The sequence below is a fragment of the Caretta caretta genome, chromosome 17 (assembly GCF_965140235.1).
Source record: "Caretta caretta isolate rCarCar2 chromosome 17, rCarCar1.hap1, whole genome shotgun sequence".
Taxonomy (NCBI): domain Eukaryota; kingdom Metazoa; phylum Chordata; order Testudines; family Cheloniidae; genus Caretta; species Caretta caretta.
In genome coordinates, this window is record NC_134222.1 from 20,281,458 (window position 1) to 20,301,004 (window position 19,547).

The 19,547-nt window shown below is 41.3% G+C and overlaps 1 protein-coding gene across 4 annotated transcripts in view; it reads left to right on the forward strand.

Moving 5' to 3' along the window:
• TAF15 (TATA-box binding protein associated factor 15) overlaps positions 1–19,547 on the forward strand; it is a 34,194-nt gene that overhangs the window by 5,623 nt on the left and 9,024 nt on the right. For all 4 annotated transcript variants that reach the window (XM_048824497.2, XM_075120753.1, XM_075120754.1 and 1 more), the window contains exons 3-7: positions 927–978; positions 1,202–1,292; positions 1,373–1,493; positions 4,939–5,153; positions 6,880–6,994. In XM_048824497.2, the coding sequence (XP_048680454.1) occupies positions 927–978; positions 1,202–1,292; positions 1,373–1,493; positions 4,939–5,153; positions 6,880–6,994 (594 nt within the window). The remainder of the gene's footprint in view (positions 1–926; positions 979–1,201; positions 1,293–1,372; positions 1,494–4,938; positions 5,154–6,879; positions 6,995–19,547) is intronic.

Sequence of the window (19,547 nt, forward strand, 5' to 3'; positions counted from 1 at the left end):
ATATAGGTGTAAATCTGGTTTTCACCATGAGAAACTGATGTTTAAAAGTGTTGTATTGAAATAGGAAAAATGGACTACAACTGGGTTTATGCACATTTGCAGAAATTACATTAATTCTGGAATCTAGGCAGTATTACAATAATCTGAATTGTGAGAAAGATATTATCGATAATAGTATTCCTTCACAAAAGTATTCAAATCCTGGATACACCTGACTGTTTTAGTGAAAGTGTCTACAGTACGTGCGTGTACATTAACACATGGTTAAAGAGGTCATAGCAATGTATGTAATACACAGCTGAACAGTACCTTATTTTAGTGCATAACTTGTCTGTGAAGTTCATGATGGATTCAGTAAAATGGGACAATATCAAGTAAATATAGTCTGAAGCTGGTGCAGTTTTTCATGAGGATGAACTACAATATTGTTAGACTCCTCAGCAAATTATCAGAGGAATAGTAATTGATTAAAAGGCAACTGACTTAAAATCTGTTAGTATGCTTTTTGTGTTTTTGTATTTGACCTTTTTAAGTGTTCTTTAATTTTGAATAATTTGGGTTCATATAAGATTCATTTTCATTATAGGATATTCTGGAAAATTACAATAAGGCTCAGCTCCTATACCCTAAAATCTATACTTGAAACAGAATCTGAGTTTAAATTCTCCAGCTTTTGTCTACCAAATCTTTCATCTTAGTCATCCATTATTTTATCTCTGCATTTCTAATCTGCTTATCACTGTAGGCACATAGGTTAAATACATAAAAAGACAAATATTTAAATTAGAAATATTCCCAAATCACAGTAAGTACAAGAAACTTGCAGTTTACATAACATAGTTTACTATATACTTTTCCTTATACTGTGTATTTTATTTTATCTAATAGTTGATACAAGTTTACTTAAAAAATTCTATATTTTACAGCTATTCATCATATGGCAGTCAAGGCAATCAAAATTATGGACAGGCACCACAGGTAGGCTGAAATACGATTTGTGCTTCTTAATTTTTTTTTTTTATTTTTTTTTCCCCGAGTAAGAGATGATTGTTTTGTTGACTTGTCTGCATTAAGAAATAGCCCAATTTCAGTCATCAGTGGAATAGAGCTGCACTGATGCAGGCCCCCGGTCTAGACAAGGAAAGACATTATTTCCTCTAGTGGATCTGACCTCTGCTTGAAATCTTTCTCTAAATTACAGGGTTATTCTGGCTATGGGCAGAGTGGGGAGAGTTCCTCTTATGGACAGAACTATGGAAGTTATCAAGGAAACTATGGACAAAGTCAAACAGGTTGGCTAGCTTGCTGAATTTCCTGTCTAGTAAATATTCATGGTTTGATTACATAAAAAATTCTCCTGTTCAATTTTCAGGTTGTGGACAAACTTCACAACAAGGATATGGCAGAGGATCTGGTTATGAAAATAAGAATCAGAGCTCATATGGCCAACAGTCTTATGGCAATCAGGAGCAACAAAAAGAATCATCTGGAGGGTAAGGAAATAAAGTTAACCATGTAAGTTTCAAGCACTGTCTGCCATAGATACCTTGTTAAGTAGCTATATTTGGAAACTTATTAGAGCAATCTTTAAGAACATCCTCCAACTCCCAGCTCTGGAAGCTTTTAAATGGAAATGTAATTTTCTGATAAATGGGTTAAACAGTCATACTAGCAATTGTCTGGTCTTCTAACGATTCTCTGTCCTGATATTTGTGGCTTCCTTATTGCTTATATTGTTGACACCATGGATAGTGTTTAATTTAAACTAAAGATTATTTACCAATACAATATGATCTAAATACCTCAAATGTCTATTGATGTTCTATTTAGAGTATTTGACTTTCTTAAAGGCTGCCTACTTTCACTGTAAAATACTTTGCACGACTCCTCTGGAGAGGAGCTGGAAGGTTTCACTAATCTTATAGTCACAGATACAAATGCTTGATTATACAGAATTGTATGTAAACCAATTCAGTGCCAGGACACTGTAGGACAATCTAGATATATGACAACTGAAGACTTTAAATACCAATTGCCTGCTGTTTTTCCCTGTTCAGGCAGCTTGATTTAGGAATAAGAGAGGGAAAGCAGACTGCAGTAGGGGTCTGATGTTTGTCTCAACAGCAGGAAGCTTTAGCAATCATGAAGTGGATAAAGACCATCTTTTTGTTGTGGTTTAACTACTGTTTATTTAGGAAGTTTTAACAGGTTTACAAATCTTTCACATGTAAATATCAGAAACAAAACCATTAAAGCTGACCTTTTTGTTTAAGGAGACACTATACAAATACATCTGATGAAGTGAGCTGTAGCTCACGAAAGCTCATGCTCAAATAAATTGGTTAGTCTCTAAGGTGCCACAAGTACTCCTTTTCTTTTTGCGAACACAGACTAACACGGCTGTTCCTCTGAAACCTGTACAAATAATATACTCCTTAGAGCTCTCTGGTTACCAGGGTGTTGCCATATTACAGTGAGCATCATAACACCATTCAAGCCTGCTTGAACATGTTGTTTCTAGTGATTATTTTTTTATTAAAGTGATTGTTTAAATGTGTAATCAGGCATGCCTGTCAAATATAAATTTTCCAAAAAAACTGGACAAATGTGCTGTTTTCTGTACTGAATAGTCCCAGTCTTTAAACTTCTCTGGTTCATGATGTGGGTTAAGAGCTGGATTATTTGTAATTGGTGTAGTTGGCAAGGGAAAAGAACTTCTCTCTAGTTCTATTCCAGACTCATAGAGGAGCCTTTGCTAAAGGATGTGTGTACATTTCTGGAGGGTGTGAATTTTTTATTAATCCATGGTAGCCTAGCAGTATTTACACTGCCACAATTTTTTTTCTTCAGTAAAGACCCACTGTTGGCTGGGTTAGAGCACCTCTGATCTGCTACTGCTTTGAGCTGGCTGCTTAATGGATCTGTCCACGGTATCTGCACTCACTCTTGGTCTTTTCTTATTCCGTATAAATGCTAACATCCTCCATGGTATTTCTGCTACAGTTTTATCTGGAATGACTACAAGAAGATTTTGAAAGAAGAAAGAGATCCCTTTGCAAAATACTCATTTTGACTGTGGCTCTTCTCCCCAACCAAGAAATTGCATACTGCCCCCAGTACTCCAGATCTTTTCATTTGCTGAAATAGTGGTTTGACATTTAAGTGTCGAGTTCTTCTAGGGTGTTTGAGATTTGAATCCCCAGGTATCTTATAAAATTGGTTGCCCATTTGTACCCAGATGTTTTCTGGAAGAATGACTTTTCAGAGTTTGGGAAATTTATAGCTAGAACTTCATATTTGATATAATTTACTTTGTCTTTCTTTGGGAAAGCATCTAGATTCAATCTTCTTATCCCGAATAGCACGGAGGACCAAATTCATCCTCTGTGTAACTCTTTTGATTTTGATGGAGTTACTCTGAGGCTGATTGTGGTCCAGGATCTTGGTGGAAGTAGGTGTAAACCAGGCGGAACAGTCCTTGCATTCGCTGTCTGGATTTTCACTATGATTGCTAAAGTCATCAATAGAAAACAATAAAACAAAACCCATGTTTCCTATGTGTTAATAGCATTTTCTGTTGGTTTGTTTCTGCTGTTAAACAGATGATGTGATGATAATACATGCGTTTCTGCTCCCCTGCATCTGAAGCCACACCTAGCGAAGTCAAACAGTGTGGTATTTCTGTATAAATAAAGGTGGTGGTTTTGTGGGTTTGTATTTTGTTTTTAGAGGAACAGCCGTGTTAGTCTGTATTCGCAAAAAGAAAAGGAGTACTTGTGGCACCTTAGAGACTAACCAATTTATTTGAGCATGAGCTTTCGTGAGCTACAGCTCACTTCATCAGATGTATACCGTGGAAACTGCAGCAGACTTTATATACTCACAGAGAATATGAAACAATACCTCCTCCCACCCCACTGTCCTGCTGGTAATAGCTTATCTAAAGTGATCAACAGGTGGGCCATTTCCAGCACAAATCCAGGTTTTCTCACCCTCCACCCCCCCACACAAATTCACTCTCCTGCTGGTGCTAGCCCATCCAAAGTGACAACTCTTTACATAATCAAGTCGGGCTATTTCCTGCACAGATCCAGGTTTTCTCACATCCCCCCCACCCCCATACACACACAAACTCACTCTCCTGCTGGTAATAGCTCATCTAAACTGACCACTCTCCAAGTTTAAATCCAAGTTAAACCAGAACATCTGGGGGGGGGGTAGGAAAAAACAAGAGGAAACAGGCTACCTTGCATAATGACTTAGCCACTCCCAGTCTCGTGGCTAAGTCATTATGCAAGGTAGCCTGTTTCCTCTTGTTTTTTCCTACCCCCCCCCCCCCCAGAGGTTCTGGTTTAACTTGGATTTAAACTTGGAGAGTGGTCAGTTTAGATGAGCTATTACCAGCAGGAGAGTGAGTTTGTGTGTGTATGGGGGTGGGGGGGATGTGAGAAAACCTGGATCTGTGCAGGAAATAGCCCGACTTGATTATGTAAAGAGTTGTCACTTTGGATGGGCTAGCACCAGCAGGAGAGTGAATTTGTGTGGGGGGGTGGAGGGTGAGAAAACCTGGATTTGTGCTGGAAATGGCCCACCTGTTGATCACTTTAGATAAGCTATTACCAGCAGGAGAGTGGGGTGGGAGGAGGTATTGTTTCATATTCTCTGTGTGTATATAAAGTCTGCTGCAGTTTCCACGGTATACATCTGATGAAGTGAGCTGTAGCTCACGAAAGCTCATGCTCAAATAAATTGGTTAGTCTCTAAGGTGCCACAAGTACTCCTTTTCTATTTTGTTTTTGAGTCCTGAAGGAAATCAAGACTAGGAAGTCTGATCAGAATCATTATGCATTTTTAGCCATTATTCTGCTCTCTCTATACTGGGAATATAAACTCTCTTCACTGTCTAATAATTAAATTATTATTCCTCTTTATTTTCAGTGGAAGAGCCTCTTCATATGAACCCAAGTCAAGCTATGACCAGCAGTCGAGCTATGGTCAGCAGCAAGGATCGTATGACCAACAGTCAGACTATGGCCAGCAGCAGGGCTCATGTGACCAGCAGTCAAGCTATGATCAGCAACAAGGTTCATATGGTCAGCATCAGAAATCCTATCAATCACAGCAAAAGGAAAGCTACAGTCACAACATGCAAGGTAGAGCATGCAGAATGAGTATAGTAATCTTTAGCCAAGTTAAATTGAAGAACTTCGTTCTGTTTTGTGATATGAAATGTTTTGGGTTTCTGCATACAGATTATTATTTGGGGGAGATGGAAAGCAGTGAAAGTCTTTTTCTCCAATTTGGTGAGTGTTTCTTGTAGAATGATGGAGATGGAGAACTCTTACTACCTACTCATGACTTGGTGGGGTCAAAAATTGTGTCCACATCTATGCATGAGTTTTCTGATCCCTGAAACTTTTTTCACCTTTTTCTTCCTTATGTGTGGGAAGAAAGGTTTTCACTTTAGATTTGAGGGTGGGTGCCCTGATCAACGCTAATGTTATAAGAATCTTCATCCCAAGCCTGCAGCTGCCTTAGTTAAATTAAACAATATCAGGTGATTGGCATGCCCTTTTTCAGCCCCCTTGACGTTTCTTTCGTTTGGAGTGTTTATATTTTTAAGAGGAGGGAGGGAAGTGAATGCCTATAAAGGGTGAGTCCCACCAGAAAGGCTTTCCATCCTTTCCAATGTCTAGGAGCACAGTTGCCTTTTGAGGGGGAAAAAATGAAGATATTTAGAGAGATTGCAGATTTGCTGCCCTGTGTCACTTCTTTGTTAAGACTGGCTGGATGTGGAGGTCTGGCTGTGTGCATGGAAGATCAAAGCTCTGTACAGGAAGTTGACAGGCAGATGAAATGACTTTCCCTGCATGTAAAGAATGTTTGTTGTCCCTCCTCTCCTTAAAGTATGTTTGAAAAGAAGAGAGGGGCTCTGAAAGGGAACTGCGTCCTATGGGCAGAATCTATGAGAAGGAAGCTGTTCAAGTTCTGCCACTTTGTCAAAGCTGCTAAGGAAAAGGAGCCTGTAGTTTCCTGAGGCTTTTGCTCCCTCTGTTTACTGTCTCCCATCAGCTTGCAGCAGCTTAGTTACATCCTTCTGCCCTGGTGGCTGTCACTGCAGGTTCTCTTCTTTACTACACTCTTTTCCAGATTAGATACAAGTGGGGAGTGAAGCAAGATGGTGAGTCTGAAGCAGCATGGGGGGAGGAGGAGAATAAGAGACTTTGCAGCTGCAGGTGGAGTAAAGGCAGAAAAAGTGAGAGACTTGATAGGGGGGGAAAGGCTTTCTCTCTCCTTCAGTGGTATTGTGGAAGCTGCAGGGCCAGAGCTGACTATCGCTGGTTCCATATTCCAGGGCTTTGTGGTCTTATTTGCCTGCCTGTATTGGAGGGTTACTGGGAAGTGGAGGGAAGAAATATCTCCATATGCACAGGCACTAGGCACCTTGGAATCTGTCTTTACCTCCCTGGACAGTGGTCTGATCTGCTTTACTTATCTATCACAGCACCAATGTCTCAGCTTCTGTCTTGACAAACAAGTGATGTGAAGATTAAAACGTAGCCTTTAACCGAACTATTTACATGTCTGTCTTTTTCAGGGTAGGAGAAACTCAGCTGGGATTTTAGGCGCTATGGATTTATTTTCTGCAAAATGTGATGTACCAGAATATGGTGGCATCCACATTCTAAGGAATATCACGTCCCATAGTAATCTAGGGAGATAAATCAGAACTTGATTTAGGCCTTGTGATTGTGTGGAACAGATGCAAGAAAAGAGCTTAAAACACGAAAGTCTTATTTATTTTTTAATTGGAAAATTTAAGCAATGGGTTTAGTATAAACTTGCCATTCAATTTACACATACTTTGTGGTTCTCTAGATGGTCGACGTGAAAAGAGTAGGTATGGAGAAGATAATAGAGGATACGGCGGTTCACAGGGAGGAGGTAGAGGGGGATATGAAATGGATGGAAGAGGTCATATGTCTGGATTAACGTAAGTGATCTAATCCCAATACCTGCAAATGTATTTGTAATATCTTGCTATTTAGTTGCTTTGGTTTCAGTGTTTAAGATAACACAATTCAGATCTTTGAGCACAGAAAACAGAAGGTTGTTGCTTCCTAAAATTACGCTGATCAGCCTGCACTGAAATACTAAAGATTTAGCCCAGGGAACATTACTTATATTGGAATAGGACAAGACTTAAAGTGATGATCATAAAGACACTTGGCTACATTTTATATCTAATGGCTGTGATATAAGGCTTCTCAAAGAGACCACTCTTTGACATCAAGTATTTTACATGCTATGAACCAAGATTCTTTCTAGATGCCTTTAAAAAAAAAAAAAGAGAGAGAGGCTCAAAAATAGAATTTAGAGCCAAGGTTCTGTGGCCTAATGGCAGATAACCCTCAGGCAGGAAAGCATTTTCCATATATGGTGACTTATTACAGTAATATCACCAAGTCTTAGAGTGCTTTATATCAATAGATTTCAGTGTGCTTTACAAAGAAGGCCAGTATTATTACAGATGATATGCAAGGTTTGGCTAATGTCTTTAATAAAGCAGAAAGACTCAGATTACTCGATCTTGACTACTTTTTTCCCCCAGTATTTCCTCTGAAGTAGTGACTGAATAAACAAACATGAACCTGAAGGAATTCAACAGCTTAGCTACGTTTTTCTGTCACTGTTTTAGCTATCAAACTAAAACGATGATGGCCTTCTAATTCAGTTTATTTGCCTTTACTAGATGTCAGGTTTTTATACTTACTGTAAATGTTTCTACTGCTGATTTAGGCCTTGATCCTACAAAGACAGACTTATGAACATGCTTCCAACTGTATATATGTATAGCGTTCATGCACGTGCATGAGTTTGCAGGATTGGGGGCCTTTGTTTTAAAATCCATTTAAACTGCCCAAACTACATATAAAGTTAGCAAAGATGCAAAGAAGCTGTTAATTTATACCTGCTACCTACAGTTCTGAGTTGCAGTTCTACGGATGTAAAGCAAGACAGTGTCAAATAGAAATTAAAGCTACCAGCAACCCATGAACTGTTGTTTATTAACACCACCATTCCACTGCCACATGGGGCTGCTTTGAGTTAGTGCTGGATCTGCTGAGGTGGAATGAGAAGTAGATATCCTATTGTTTGTGGGGAGCCGTCGAGGTTTAAGTAAAATAACCATGTCTCATAGTGACAGGTTTCAGAGTAGCAGCCGTGTTAGCCTGTATTCGCAAAAAGAAAAGGAGGACTTGTGGCACCTTAGAGACTAACCAATTTATTTGAGCATGAGCTTTCGTGAGCTACAGCTCACTCCGATGAAGTGAGGTGCCACAAGTACTCCTTTGCATGTCTCATAATGTTGTAGGACTGCCTTTCACATGCGAATTTAGTATTTCTCTGAATGGATATTTTGTAGAATGCTTTCCATAGATTCTCTTGTAATATTAGACTGTTAGTGCTGACTTTTATATTATGAAAATGATTCAGTGTTTCTCACAGTTGAAATAAAAATGAGATCATGTCATTTAACTTGGTTATAACATGGTTTACTCTGATCCCATCCATATAGGAATGTCCAAATCATGTTCTAACTAGGTTGGTCCTACATTATTATTCTTTGTAACCAGTTCGATAACGTATATGGATCTTGAATATTTTGACTTGGTATATGGTATCAAAGTTACTAGAAACTCATTTTAGATGGATCTTAGAAGTGAGTGAACTCTGTGCTCCTTCATAATTGGCAGCTTTTGTATAGTGTAAGCTTCACAGGCAGCAAACCCTCTTCAGATGTTCAATTTCAGTTAGAATTGAGGTTTTTAAGAATATTGTAGCTGCTTCATTGTGGGTAAGGGTCTCTGTAACTCCCGTGATAAAACCAGATTTTTTTGTCTTTGTCGTTGAGCCTCTTTTAATGAAGAAATTTTAAAGTAAGCATCAAAAGACATACAACTGGTGGACAATGTCCATTCAAAACAAACTTGGTGTGTTTTTTGCAAGGTGGTGAAACAGAAGCCAGGAAAATAAATAAATAAATAAAATAAATCACTCCCGCATTACTGCTGTTTCAACAGATGTGTAAATAATCATGTTGGCATGTAAATATAGTTGATCCCATTGCTTGACATCCACTTCCAGGAAAGGAAAAGAGTGTGGATGGGGGTTGAAAAATGTGAAGGAATGTATTAGTGGGAGGGAAATGGAGCCATTTTTAATGATTCTGTTTTCCTCTGTTCAGCACAGCACAGCGATGGTGTTTAAGCTTAATGACTCAAACTAAAATATGTCCTAGAATTTTTCAACCTGGATACAGTTGTCTTCTATTTTGATTAAGGTTTCTACTCCTAAAAAGTCGATTTTTACTCCACATTCAAACGCTTCTTGACCAAGTTCTAACAAAAGCTTGAGTTGTTTGCAATCACAAAATTAATGTGGTGGAAGGAGAACAACTTTAATAAGGTAACAGATCCCTGCTTTTAGTCCTGAGAACAATATTTGCCCCCCGCCCCCCAAAATCAGCCCAAACCTAAAAGCAACTTGTGCACATATGCTGAGGCTACTTCTGATGGTTATTTGTTACACAGTGTTCGACTGCAATAGTGTTTTTCACGGTAACACTTAAATGTGATATTTCCGGTAATATCAGGAAGTATTTAACTCTAAAGGCTTGTCTAAACACAGTTTTTGTACTGATATAACTATATAGGTTTAAACATTTGCAGTTAGTGGTCTAAAAAAAAGTTAGACCAGCCCTTAGGTTGCACTAAACATTTCCAGCTTAAAAATTTAAATATGTTTCTTTAAAGATGCTGTAACGTTTGTCTGAAGTGCCTTCTTTGCACTTTTCCTGGATGTTGCATGAAATCACTAGCTAATCTGAGACTACAATGGATGAATGTCCTTTGCATGTTAGCTGTTCATAAAGATGCTCTAGCTCCCCTGATGGTAACGGTGACAGGCGGGTGGTCCAGCCACGGGTGTTCTTACCACTTAGTCCAGGTCCGAATTTTTCGGTCAGGATATAGTCAAGGTCCAGACTTCAGAGAAAATAATAAAAAAGTAATAATGATAAATAAAAAGATTTTGGCGTCTGTTCAAAGGGGTCTTGCGGTCCAGCTTTGGCCCATGGTCCACCCGTTGACTACCCCTGACTTAGTCTAACCCTACTGTGAGCCATGATGAGCAACAGAGTCGTTAAAATGCCAGCAGCAGTTAGTGCCTTTGCTGGCACTGTCCTGACGTTCTTTGCTAGCATTTTTTTTTAACAAGGGAGGATTGCTAGGTGTGGAGTCATCTGTATTTGTAAAAAGAAAAGGAGTACTTGTGGCACCTTAGAGACGAACCAATTTATTTGAGCATGAGCTTTCGTGAGCTACAGCTCACTTCATCAGCTCACGAAAGCTCATGCTCAAATAAATTGGTTAGTCTCTAAGGTGCCACAAGTACTCCTTTTCTTTTTGCGAATACAGACTAACACGGCTGTTCCTCTGAAACCTATCTGTATTTGTGTGATTCCAGGCTTTTGTATGGGACAAAACCAAATTATTTATTGTTTCCATAAGCATTTTGGACAAAAGTAGCTGAAAATATAGATGCTTCTTAAAATGTGTAATATTGTCCTGACACTTAATGAATGAATTAATTGCTTTCAAGATAATGTGCAGGGATTCCCAAAAATGTACCTTACTTAATGCCTACAGCATTCAGTTCACTTCCTGTGCATGTGCAGAGTCAAGCAGCTTTGGGGGAAAGTGCTTTATATGAAAATTGCTGCTCAAATCCAGTAACCCATATTCAAATTCAGTAGTTAACTTCTGCCCCAAATGCTTGCATCGTGGTAAGTAACCAGTGGTCTGATAATTGCTTTTTTTATTTTTAAAAATGGTTTTGAGCTGGATCTCTTGGAACTCTAGATGCAAAATAACAATCCATCCAAACTTCCATTTTTGTTGTTTTTTAAAATAGACTGCTGAGATCCTTTGTGCCAGACTTTAGCTAAGAACAAACGTTAAATCTATACTATAAAACCATTAAAAAAAAAAAAGTTTACAACTGAAACCAAACAAAACCATCACCTGTCTCTTGAGATGCACTGATTTGAGGGAGAGGTCATGCTGGCACTTACATAGTAACTGTTCTATATGCCCTTTCCCCTCCCCTCCACCCATTCTGTACTCTTACGGTTAGAGCACAGCACTAGGACTGAGAATTCCTGAGTTCTGTTTTTGGCTCTGCCTCCAGCTTGTTTTTCTTCTTTGAGCAAATCACTTTTCCTCTCTCTGGAAAATAGAGAATGTGTGTCTCAGGTTGTTGTGGTACTTAATCCTTTTCTGCAAAATGTCTCGAGCCCATTAGATGAAAGGTGCTATGAAAGTGTGTGTGTGGGGGGGTGTACCTAAAATCCAGAAAAAGTCACTCAATTAGTGCAGTGTCAATGGAGCAACCATAATTGTTCTGTCCCCTTGTATCAGAATCTGTGGACTCAGTGGGTAAAGTTCTGCCTTCAGATTACACTGAAAATTGGGCTACACCCATGCAGCTTCTTGTGCAACGTAAAACAGAATTTGTTCCACTCAGTCATTGAGTTATCACACTGCTAAACATAGGATTTTCTTGGTTGTGTGTGATTAAATCTAAACCTGATTTTAACTTTATTATATTACAAGTGAAAATTATGCATTGCTGCTTATTTGTTATATTTAGTTCCTTTGTGTGGGGACTCAGCCTAATCTAATACCAAGAAATTGTCATACAGCTAAAGTGGCTTGTATTATCATGCCATCTGTGTTTAGAATTGATATTACGTTATTAGGTTTCTGTACGTTCATGTTCAGGCTTTACAAAGTTTGGAAGAAAATAAACAGGGACACAGGTTTATGGAGTTCAGTGAATAAATAACTGTTTGTATGGAACTTCATAAGATAACAATAGTGATTTCTCATTTCTTTGTATCCCCATTACACTTCCAAGTAGGTCACTTCCTGCAGCTGTGTTTCTTTATACTAGCATAAATTTAATACTTTGATAAAAGTAAAATCCATAGTTAACAGAATCTGTGTCTTTAGTACTGTGCTAAATAGTCAGTTCTCATTTCAGTTATATTTGGAAAGCTATGTCCTTGCATGTAACTCCCATTGTGCTCAATGAGAAGTCTAGGTGCATATTGGAGGGAAGAATTTGGCCTTTGGCTTTTAATGCTACTTATTCCAATATCTGCAGCTTTTTTTCTCTTTGAAAGGAACATTTATGGCTTGAAGCCCTCTAAAGACAATACAAGTATGCATCATTGATAAAAAGGGAGTAGTAAAGCTATTTGAAGAATTTTAGCTGAAAGATGCTGCTTGCTTCAACCATGATCTTGGGAACACTGGTGATACCTGTACTCCTAAGATTCTAGCAGCTGTTATTCCTGATGTGACAGGTTTGGTCACAGAGACCCCCTTGGGACTGTCACCTGATGTGCTGAAATTACCTCTGAGCCCAGTTTCCCTGCCAGCCTGGGACTTCCAGAACCCTGCCTTGTTGAGCCAGACACACTAGCCTGCTGCAACACAGACCCAGGGTCTGGGCCACGCCCCCAAAGCTGCAGACTTAACTGAAAACATCTCCAGCACCCAGACACCCAGTTCCCAATGGGATCCAAACCTCAAATAAATCTGTTTTACTCTGTATAAAGCTTATATAGGGTAAATTCATAAATTGTTCACCCTCTGTCACTGATAGAGAGAGAGGCACAGCTGTTTGCTCCCCCAGCATTAATCACTTACTTTGGGTTTATTAATAAACAAAAGTGATATTAAGTATAAAAAATAGGATTTAAATGGTTTCAAGTAATAACAGACCAAAGTAAGTCACGAAGAGAAAATAAAACAAAACACACAAGTCTAAGCCTAATACATTAACGGATTACAGGTAATATCTCTCCCTCAAAGATGTTCCATATAAGCTTCTTTCACAGACTATACTCCTTCCTAGTTTGGGCCCAATCCTTTCACCTGGTACAGTCGTTAGTTCCAGCAGACATTTCAGGTGGTAAGTAGGGGTTTTCTCATGACTGGCAGCCCACTTTGGCAGCCTGCTCCACCCCCTTTTATAGCTCTGTCACAAGGCGGGAATCTTTTCACTCTGGGTCTCCACCCCTCTCAGGGCCGGATTAACATTTTGTGGGCCTGGTGCCAAACATATTTGTGGGCCCCCCTTAGGGTCAATGGAGCATGTGGGGGGCCAGGTCCCCAGAGCGAGGGACCAGCAAGAGGCAATGGGGCATGGCATGTCAGGGCAGCCCCACTCCGCCCAGCCCAGTGCGAGGGCACTATTTACAAACAGGCAGTTGCCAGATGCACAGTGGCCCACCCGGCCCTGTGCTGCCAGCATGCCCCCTTCCCCTCAGGGGTGGGCCCATGCCATGCCACGCCACGCAGCCCCGCTGCTGAACACCAGAATACCTTCCCCTCTACCCCCCGGATTCCCTATGGCCAGAGTATCCCCACCGCCCCAGACCCGGGGGCTCAGGGCACAGTGCAAGCAGAGCAGGCCAGGGCCCCTTCTGAGTATGAGCCCGGCTCCATGACGCTACTGCCCCTCCTTGTAAATGGAAAAGTACCAGATTTAACATGGATTTCATTATCAGGTGACATGGTCACATGTCACTGTAAGACCCCTAGTCTCTATTCTTCCTTGGTTGGCCCACACGTACACAGGAAGGTTTGCAGATAAATAAACCATTTACAACCAATTGTCCTTAGTCAATGGGAGCCATCAAGGTTCTAAACCACCATTAATGGCCCACACTTTGCATAATGACAATAGGACCTCAGAGTTATACTTCATATTTCTAGCTTCAGATAGAAGAATGATACATGCATACAAATCGGAGGAATATATTTAGTAGTTTATAACCTTCATTATGATACCTTACAAGAGACCTTTTGCATAAAGCATATTCCAGTTAAATCATATTCACACTCATAAGCATATTTCAATAAAACGTATGGAGTGCAATGTCACACCAGACTATGCCAATAGGTTTGAAAATAAATGAAGATGGGTGGATACCAGCTTACAAGAAAAATCTAATGACAGCATTTTTGTGGCATTAGGGTTAATTTTTGTGAATGGTGATTAGGATTCACTTTGGCTGCCTAGAATTCAATTTTTTGCATTGGTGATATGGCTGAATTTTTTGCTAGTTTTCTGACTGATTAAAGGATGTTTTAAAAACCGGAACTCAAGCTGATTATCTGTCATATTCAGTCTATATATAAAGCTTCTAAAAGGCAGTATACAGTGTGATACTAGTTATGTTACACACATCCCAGGACAGGGGTGTGTATTCTGTTGCATCCATGTATTGCCAAACAGTCCAGTTGCTGAGACTGTTTTCTTAACTAGGTCTTCATGGTAAATGTGAGGCTGCACAGCATCAGCTGTTTAGAGCAAACAGGTCTATGTGACTTTTCCCTCACTTAGTGCAGAATTTTGGATCGATATCCATGCGCCTCTTCTCTTTCTTAAGAAACCTAAACTCATGTTGGGAAGGTGAGAAATAAGATGTTTAAGTCCTGGGTCCCCAGCAGCTATTTGCAACGATCTCAGGGGAAAATGTAATACTAAAGTACATGTGAAAGAGGAAAATCTGTCACTTACATTCATACAAGAGGTCTGCCATCTAACTAATACAGATACATTAGTTCAGTTGGTCACATGAGACATAGCGGAGAATAACCAACGCTGAAGCACATTAGGACAACAATACACTTCTACAGAATACACCTCTACCCCAATATAACGCGGTCCTCAGGAGACCAAAAAATCTTACCACGTTATAGGTGAGACCGTGTTATATCGAACTTGCTTTGCCCCTCCCCCCCCCCCCAGTTCCTTGTTCCCTGACTGCCCCCTCTAGAGACCCCTGTCCCTAATCACCCAAAGGACCCCACCCCCTACCCAACCCCCAGCTCCCTGTCCCCTGACTGCTCCGATCTCTAGCCACACACCCCCGCCCCCTGACAGGCACTTACTGGCAGTGGTGGGAAGCGGAGCAATGTGGCCCCTGGCCACTCCACTCCGCCACCTCCCAGCCACGGTGCTCCGCTTCCCGCCGCCGGTGAGTGTGGGGAGGTTGGGGAAAGGACGCCCTCCGCACTCACCAGAGGCGGGAAGCAGAGTAATGCGGCCACAGTCCGCTCCACTTTCTTTGCCCCGGCCCCAGCTGTGTCGCGGGAGGGCGGGAGGTTGGGGAAAGGTCTCACACTCAGCTGCGGCAGGAAGCAGAGCGCCGTGGCTGGGAGCTGGCGGAGTGGAGCGGGCTGGGGCTGGGCTGCTCCGCTTCTGCCGGTGAGTGTCGGGGGGGATCCCTTCCCCCAAAACTCCTCCCCCAAGTGACATGGCTGGGGCAAGGGAAGCTGAGCAGGCTGCTCCCAGCCCCCCAAAATCCCCTGGGCCACTCTGGGACTGCGGGGCCAAAAAGGGCCCCCCCCCCACAGTTTCTGACTCCCAGACCCTGCAGGGGGGAGCCCCTGACCGCCCCTGAGACACTCTGCCCCTTATCCAACCGCTCGGCCCCGGCTCGGCACCCTTAATACGCTGCTCAGAGCAGTGTGTCGGAGCTTTACCGCATTGTATGCGATGCCATGTTCTATCGGGTCACGTTATATTGGGGTAGAGGTGTATAGTAAAAATATAAACAGTCTATAAGTTGCAAAAAGTGATCTCTGTTGGGTAGTAATGCTTTCAGCCTGTGGCTTCAGGCATTACATATCCAGCTCAGTCACCTTCTTGAATCCTGGGGCATACATTTTTTACTCACAGTGTTCATTTTCCATAACATCCTGATTGTTTACTGTAAATAAGTGTCTTATTTCTCTATCTACATCTTTCATGTTGTATATTTACAAACCAGAAAAAATGCACATTCTGAATCGTGCAGTCCTGTGAACTGGGGAAGGAATCCAGAGTTTGAAATCTTGAAGACAAAATTTGCGTGACTGATTCATTCACTATAAATCAGTGTACCTAGTTCTGAGCTAATATGCCAATGGGGCAAAGTTTTTAACTGACATTTAATAAGAAGGGTACAAGGAAACCTGTTGGTCGGTTCTTAGGGGATTGAAGTGAATTGTGGGTGGCAGAAGTGTGTTTGCAATAGAATTTTTGTGATCACCATTCTTGTTTTATCATCAGTCTTTAAAATTATCCATCCTTTAGCAGAGGCTACTGTAAATAGTGTTTGGAACCCATACATTTTTATCTTTCATGCAGCTGAATATAATTGCATATGAATGTCTGCCATTTAGTGTTTCAAATAACTTTGTGTATATATAACATTTGAAAGTCAACAGCAAGTTCATGAAAATAGATCCTAGCTGAAGGTAATATTCCATGAATGTAAATATAACAGCAGTTGCTGCAAGGTTTTGTCATGATCTAACAGCTGTTTTCCTTGTATGGTAATAAGTCTTTAAAGCTAGCTTACATAATGATTAATGAAATCCTGGCCCTTGTTTTAGACAGACTTACCGTCACCTCACAGAAAACTTTTGACTTTTTAAAATTGGAAATTACATCTTGCATTCATGACTTCACATTTGTTGTAACAGAAAACTTGTCAGCAAGTTAAGGAAGTATGGGCTGGATGAATGCACTATAAGGTGGGTAGAAAGCTGGCTAGATTGTCGGGCTCAACGGGTAGTGATCAACGGGTAGTGATCATGTCTAGTTGGCAGCCGGTATCAAGTGGAGTGCCCCAAGGGTCGGTCCTGGGGCCGGTTTTGTTCAATATCTTCATAAATGATCTGGAGGATGGTGTGGATTGCACTCTCAGCAAATTTGCGGATGATACTAAACTGGGAGGAGTGGTAGATACGCTGGAGGGGAGGGATAGGATACAGAAGGACCTAGACAAATTGGAGGATTGGGCCAAAAGAAATCTGATGAGGTTCAATAAGGATAAGTGCAGGGTCCTGCACTTAGGACGGAAGAACCCAATGCACCGCTACAGACTAGGGACCGAATGACTAGGCAGCAGTTCTGCGGAAAAGGACCTAGGGGTGACAGTGGACGAGAAGCTGGATATGAGTCAGCAGTGTGCCCTTGTTGCCAAGAAGGCCAATGGCATTTTGGGATGTATAAGTAGGGGCATAGCGAGCAGATCGAGGGACGTGATCGTTCCCCTCTATTCGACATTGGTGAGGCCTCGTCTGGAGTACTGTGTCCAGTTTTGGGCCCCACACTACAAGAAGGATGTGGATAAATTGGAGAGAGTCCAGCGAAGGGCAACAAAAATGATTAGGGGTCTAGAACACATGACTTATGAGGAGAGGCTGAGGGAGCTGGGATTGTTTAGCCTGCAGAAGAGAAGAATGAGGGGGGATTTGATAGCTGCTTTCAACTACCTGAAAGGGGGTTCCAAAGAGGATGGCTCTAGACTGTTCTCAATGGTAGCAGATGACAGAACGAGGAGTAGTGGTCTCAAGTTGCAGTGGGGGAGGTTTAGATTGGATATTAGGAAAAACTTTTTCACTAAGAGGGTGGTGAAACACTGGAATGCGTTACCTAGGGAGGTGGTAGAATCTCCTTCCTTAGAGGTTTTTAAGGTCAGGCTTGACAAAGCCCTGGCTGGGATGATTTAACTGGGAATTGGTCCTGCTTCGAGCAGGGGGTTGGACTAGATGACCTTCAGGGGTCCCTTCCAACCCTGATATTCTATGATTCTATGAAAATGTATATACAGTATCCTAAAGAAATGAATCCCATATTGATGCTTCATAGCCTTGTGACGGGTTGGATCACAGAAACCCCCTGGGGGCTGCCAACTGATGTGCCAAGACTACTTCTGCCCCTGCTTTCCCTGCCAGCTTGGGACTCCAACACCCTGTCTTGTTGAGCCAGACACGCCAGTCTGCTCCAACACAGACCCAGGTTCTGAACCATGTGCCCCAAAGCTGCAGACTTAACTGAAAGCAACTTAAGAAGTGTTCCTGTCTTTAACACTCAGATCTCAACTCTCAGTGGGGTCCAAACCCCAAATAAATCCGTTTTACCCTGTATAAAGCTTATACAGGGTAAACTCATAAATTGTTTGCCCTCTATAACACTGATAGAGAGAGATCCACAGCTGTCGTTCCCTCCCCGGCCCTCTGGCCCAGTATTAATACATACTCTGGGTTAACTAATAAATAAAAAGTGATTTTATTAAATATAGAAAGTAGGATTTAAATGGTTCCAAGTAGTAACAGACAGAACGAAGTGAATTACCAAGCAAAATAAAATAGAACACGCAAATCTATGTCTAAGAAAACTGAATACCCGGGAAGGAATTTTCTGTAGTATCTGGCTGATGAATCTTGCCCATATGCTCAGGGTTTAGCTGATCGCCATATTTGGGGTCGGGAAGGAATTTTCCTCCAGGGCAGATTGGAAGGCCCTGGAGGTTTTTCGCCTTCCTCTGTAGCATGGGGCACGGGTCACTTGCTGGAGGATTCTCTGCTCCTTGAGGTCTTCAAACTACAATTTGGGGACTTCAATAGCACAGATATAGATGTGAGGTCTTTTTTAGGAGTGGTGGGTGAAATTCTGTGGCCTGCATTGTGCAGGAGGTCAGACTAGATGATCATAATGGTCCCTTCTGGCCTAAATATCTATGAATCTATGAATCTATGAATACAGATAAAAACCTCACCCTTAGAGGAATTCCAGTAAACTTCCTTTTACAGACTAGTCTCCTTCTAGTCTGGGTCCAGCAATCTCTCACACTCCCTTTAGTTACTGTCTTTGTTCCAGTTTCTTCCAGGTATCCTTGGGGGTGGAGAGGTTATCTCTTTAGCCAGATGAAGACCAAAATGGAGGGGTCTCTCACGGGCTTAAATAGACTTTCTCTCTCTCTCCTACACCTGTGTAGAATCCAGCTACAAAATGGAGTTTTGGTGTCACATGGGCAAGTCACATGTACATGTATGACTGAGTTTCTTATCAGCCAAGCCACCTTCCTGGGAAAGCTCAGATGTGGATTGGCATTTTCAAGTTCATTGTTGGCTTAAGTGGTTCTTGATTGGGCATTTAACTTGCACATTCCTTTCTCAAGAAGCTGACCAAATGCTCTACTAAGGCTACTTAGAAATCAGGCAAGTATACAGCCAATATTCATAACTTCAAGTACAAAAATGATACATGCATACAAATAGGAGGAATGTATTCAGTAGATCATAACCTTTAGGGATGTTACATGGCATATGTAGCATAAAACATATTCCAGTTATGTCATATATACATTCATAAGCATATTTCCATTAAGCCTTATGGGGTGCAACGTCACAAGCCTATTTTACTAATGTCCCTTGTTTTGAGCTCTTGTCCCACACCTGGACTTTGACAAGTTGAGAGATTGGAGTTAATTAGGAGTCCCTCCAGATTTTAATCATAAACAAACTACTGCAGTGGCTGGTGCATTAGCTGTGGGGCAGAACCTCCAAGGGTTAGGCAAGGAGTGCTAGTTGAGGATTTTTAATTGTACTCTCTTTATCTTAGTTACTCTGCAT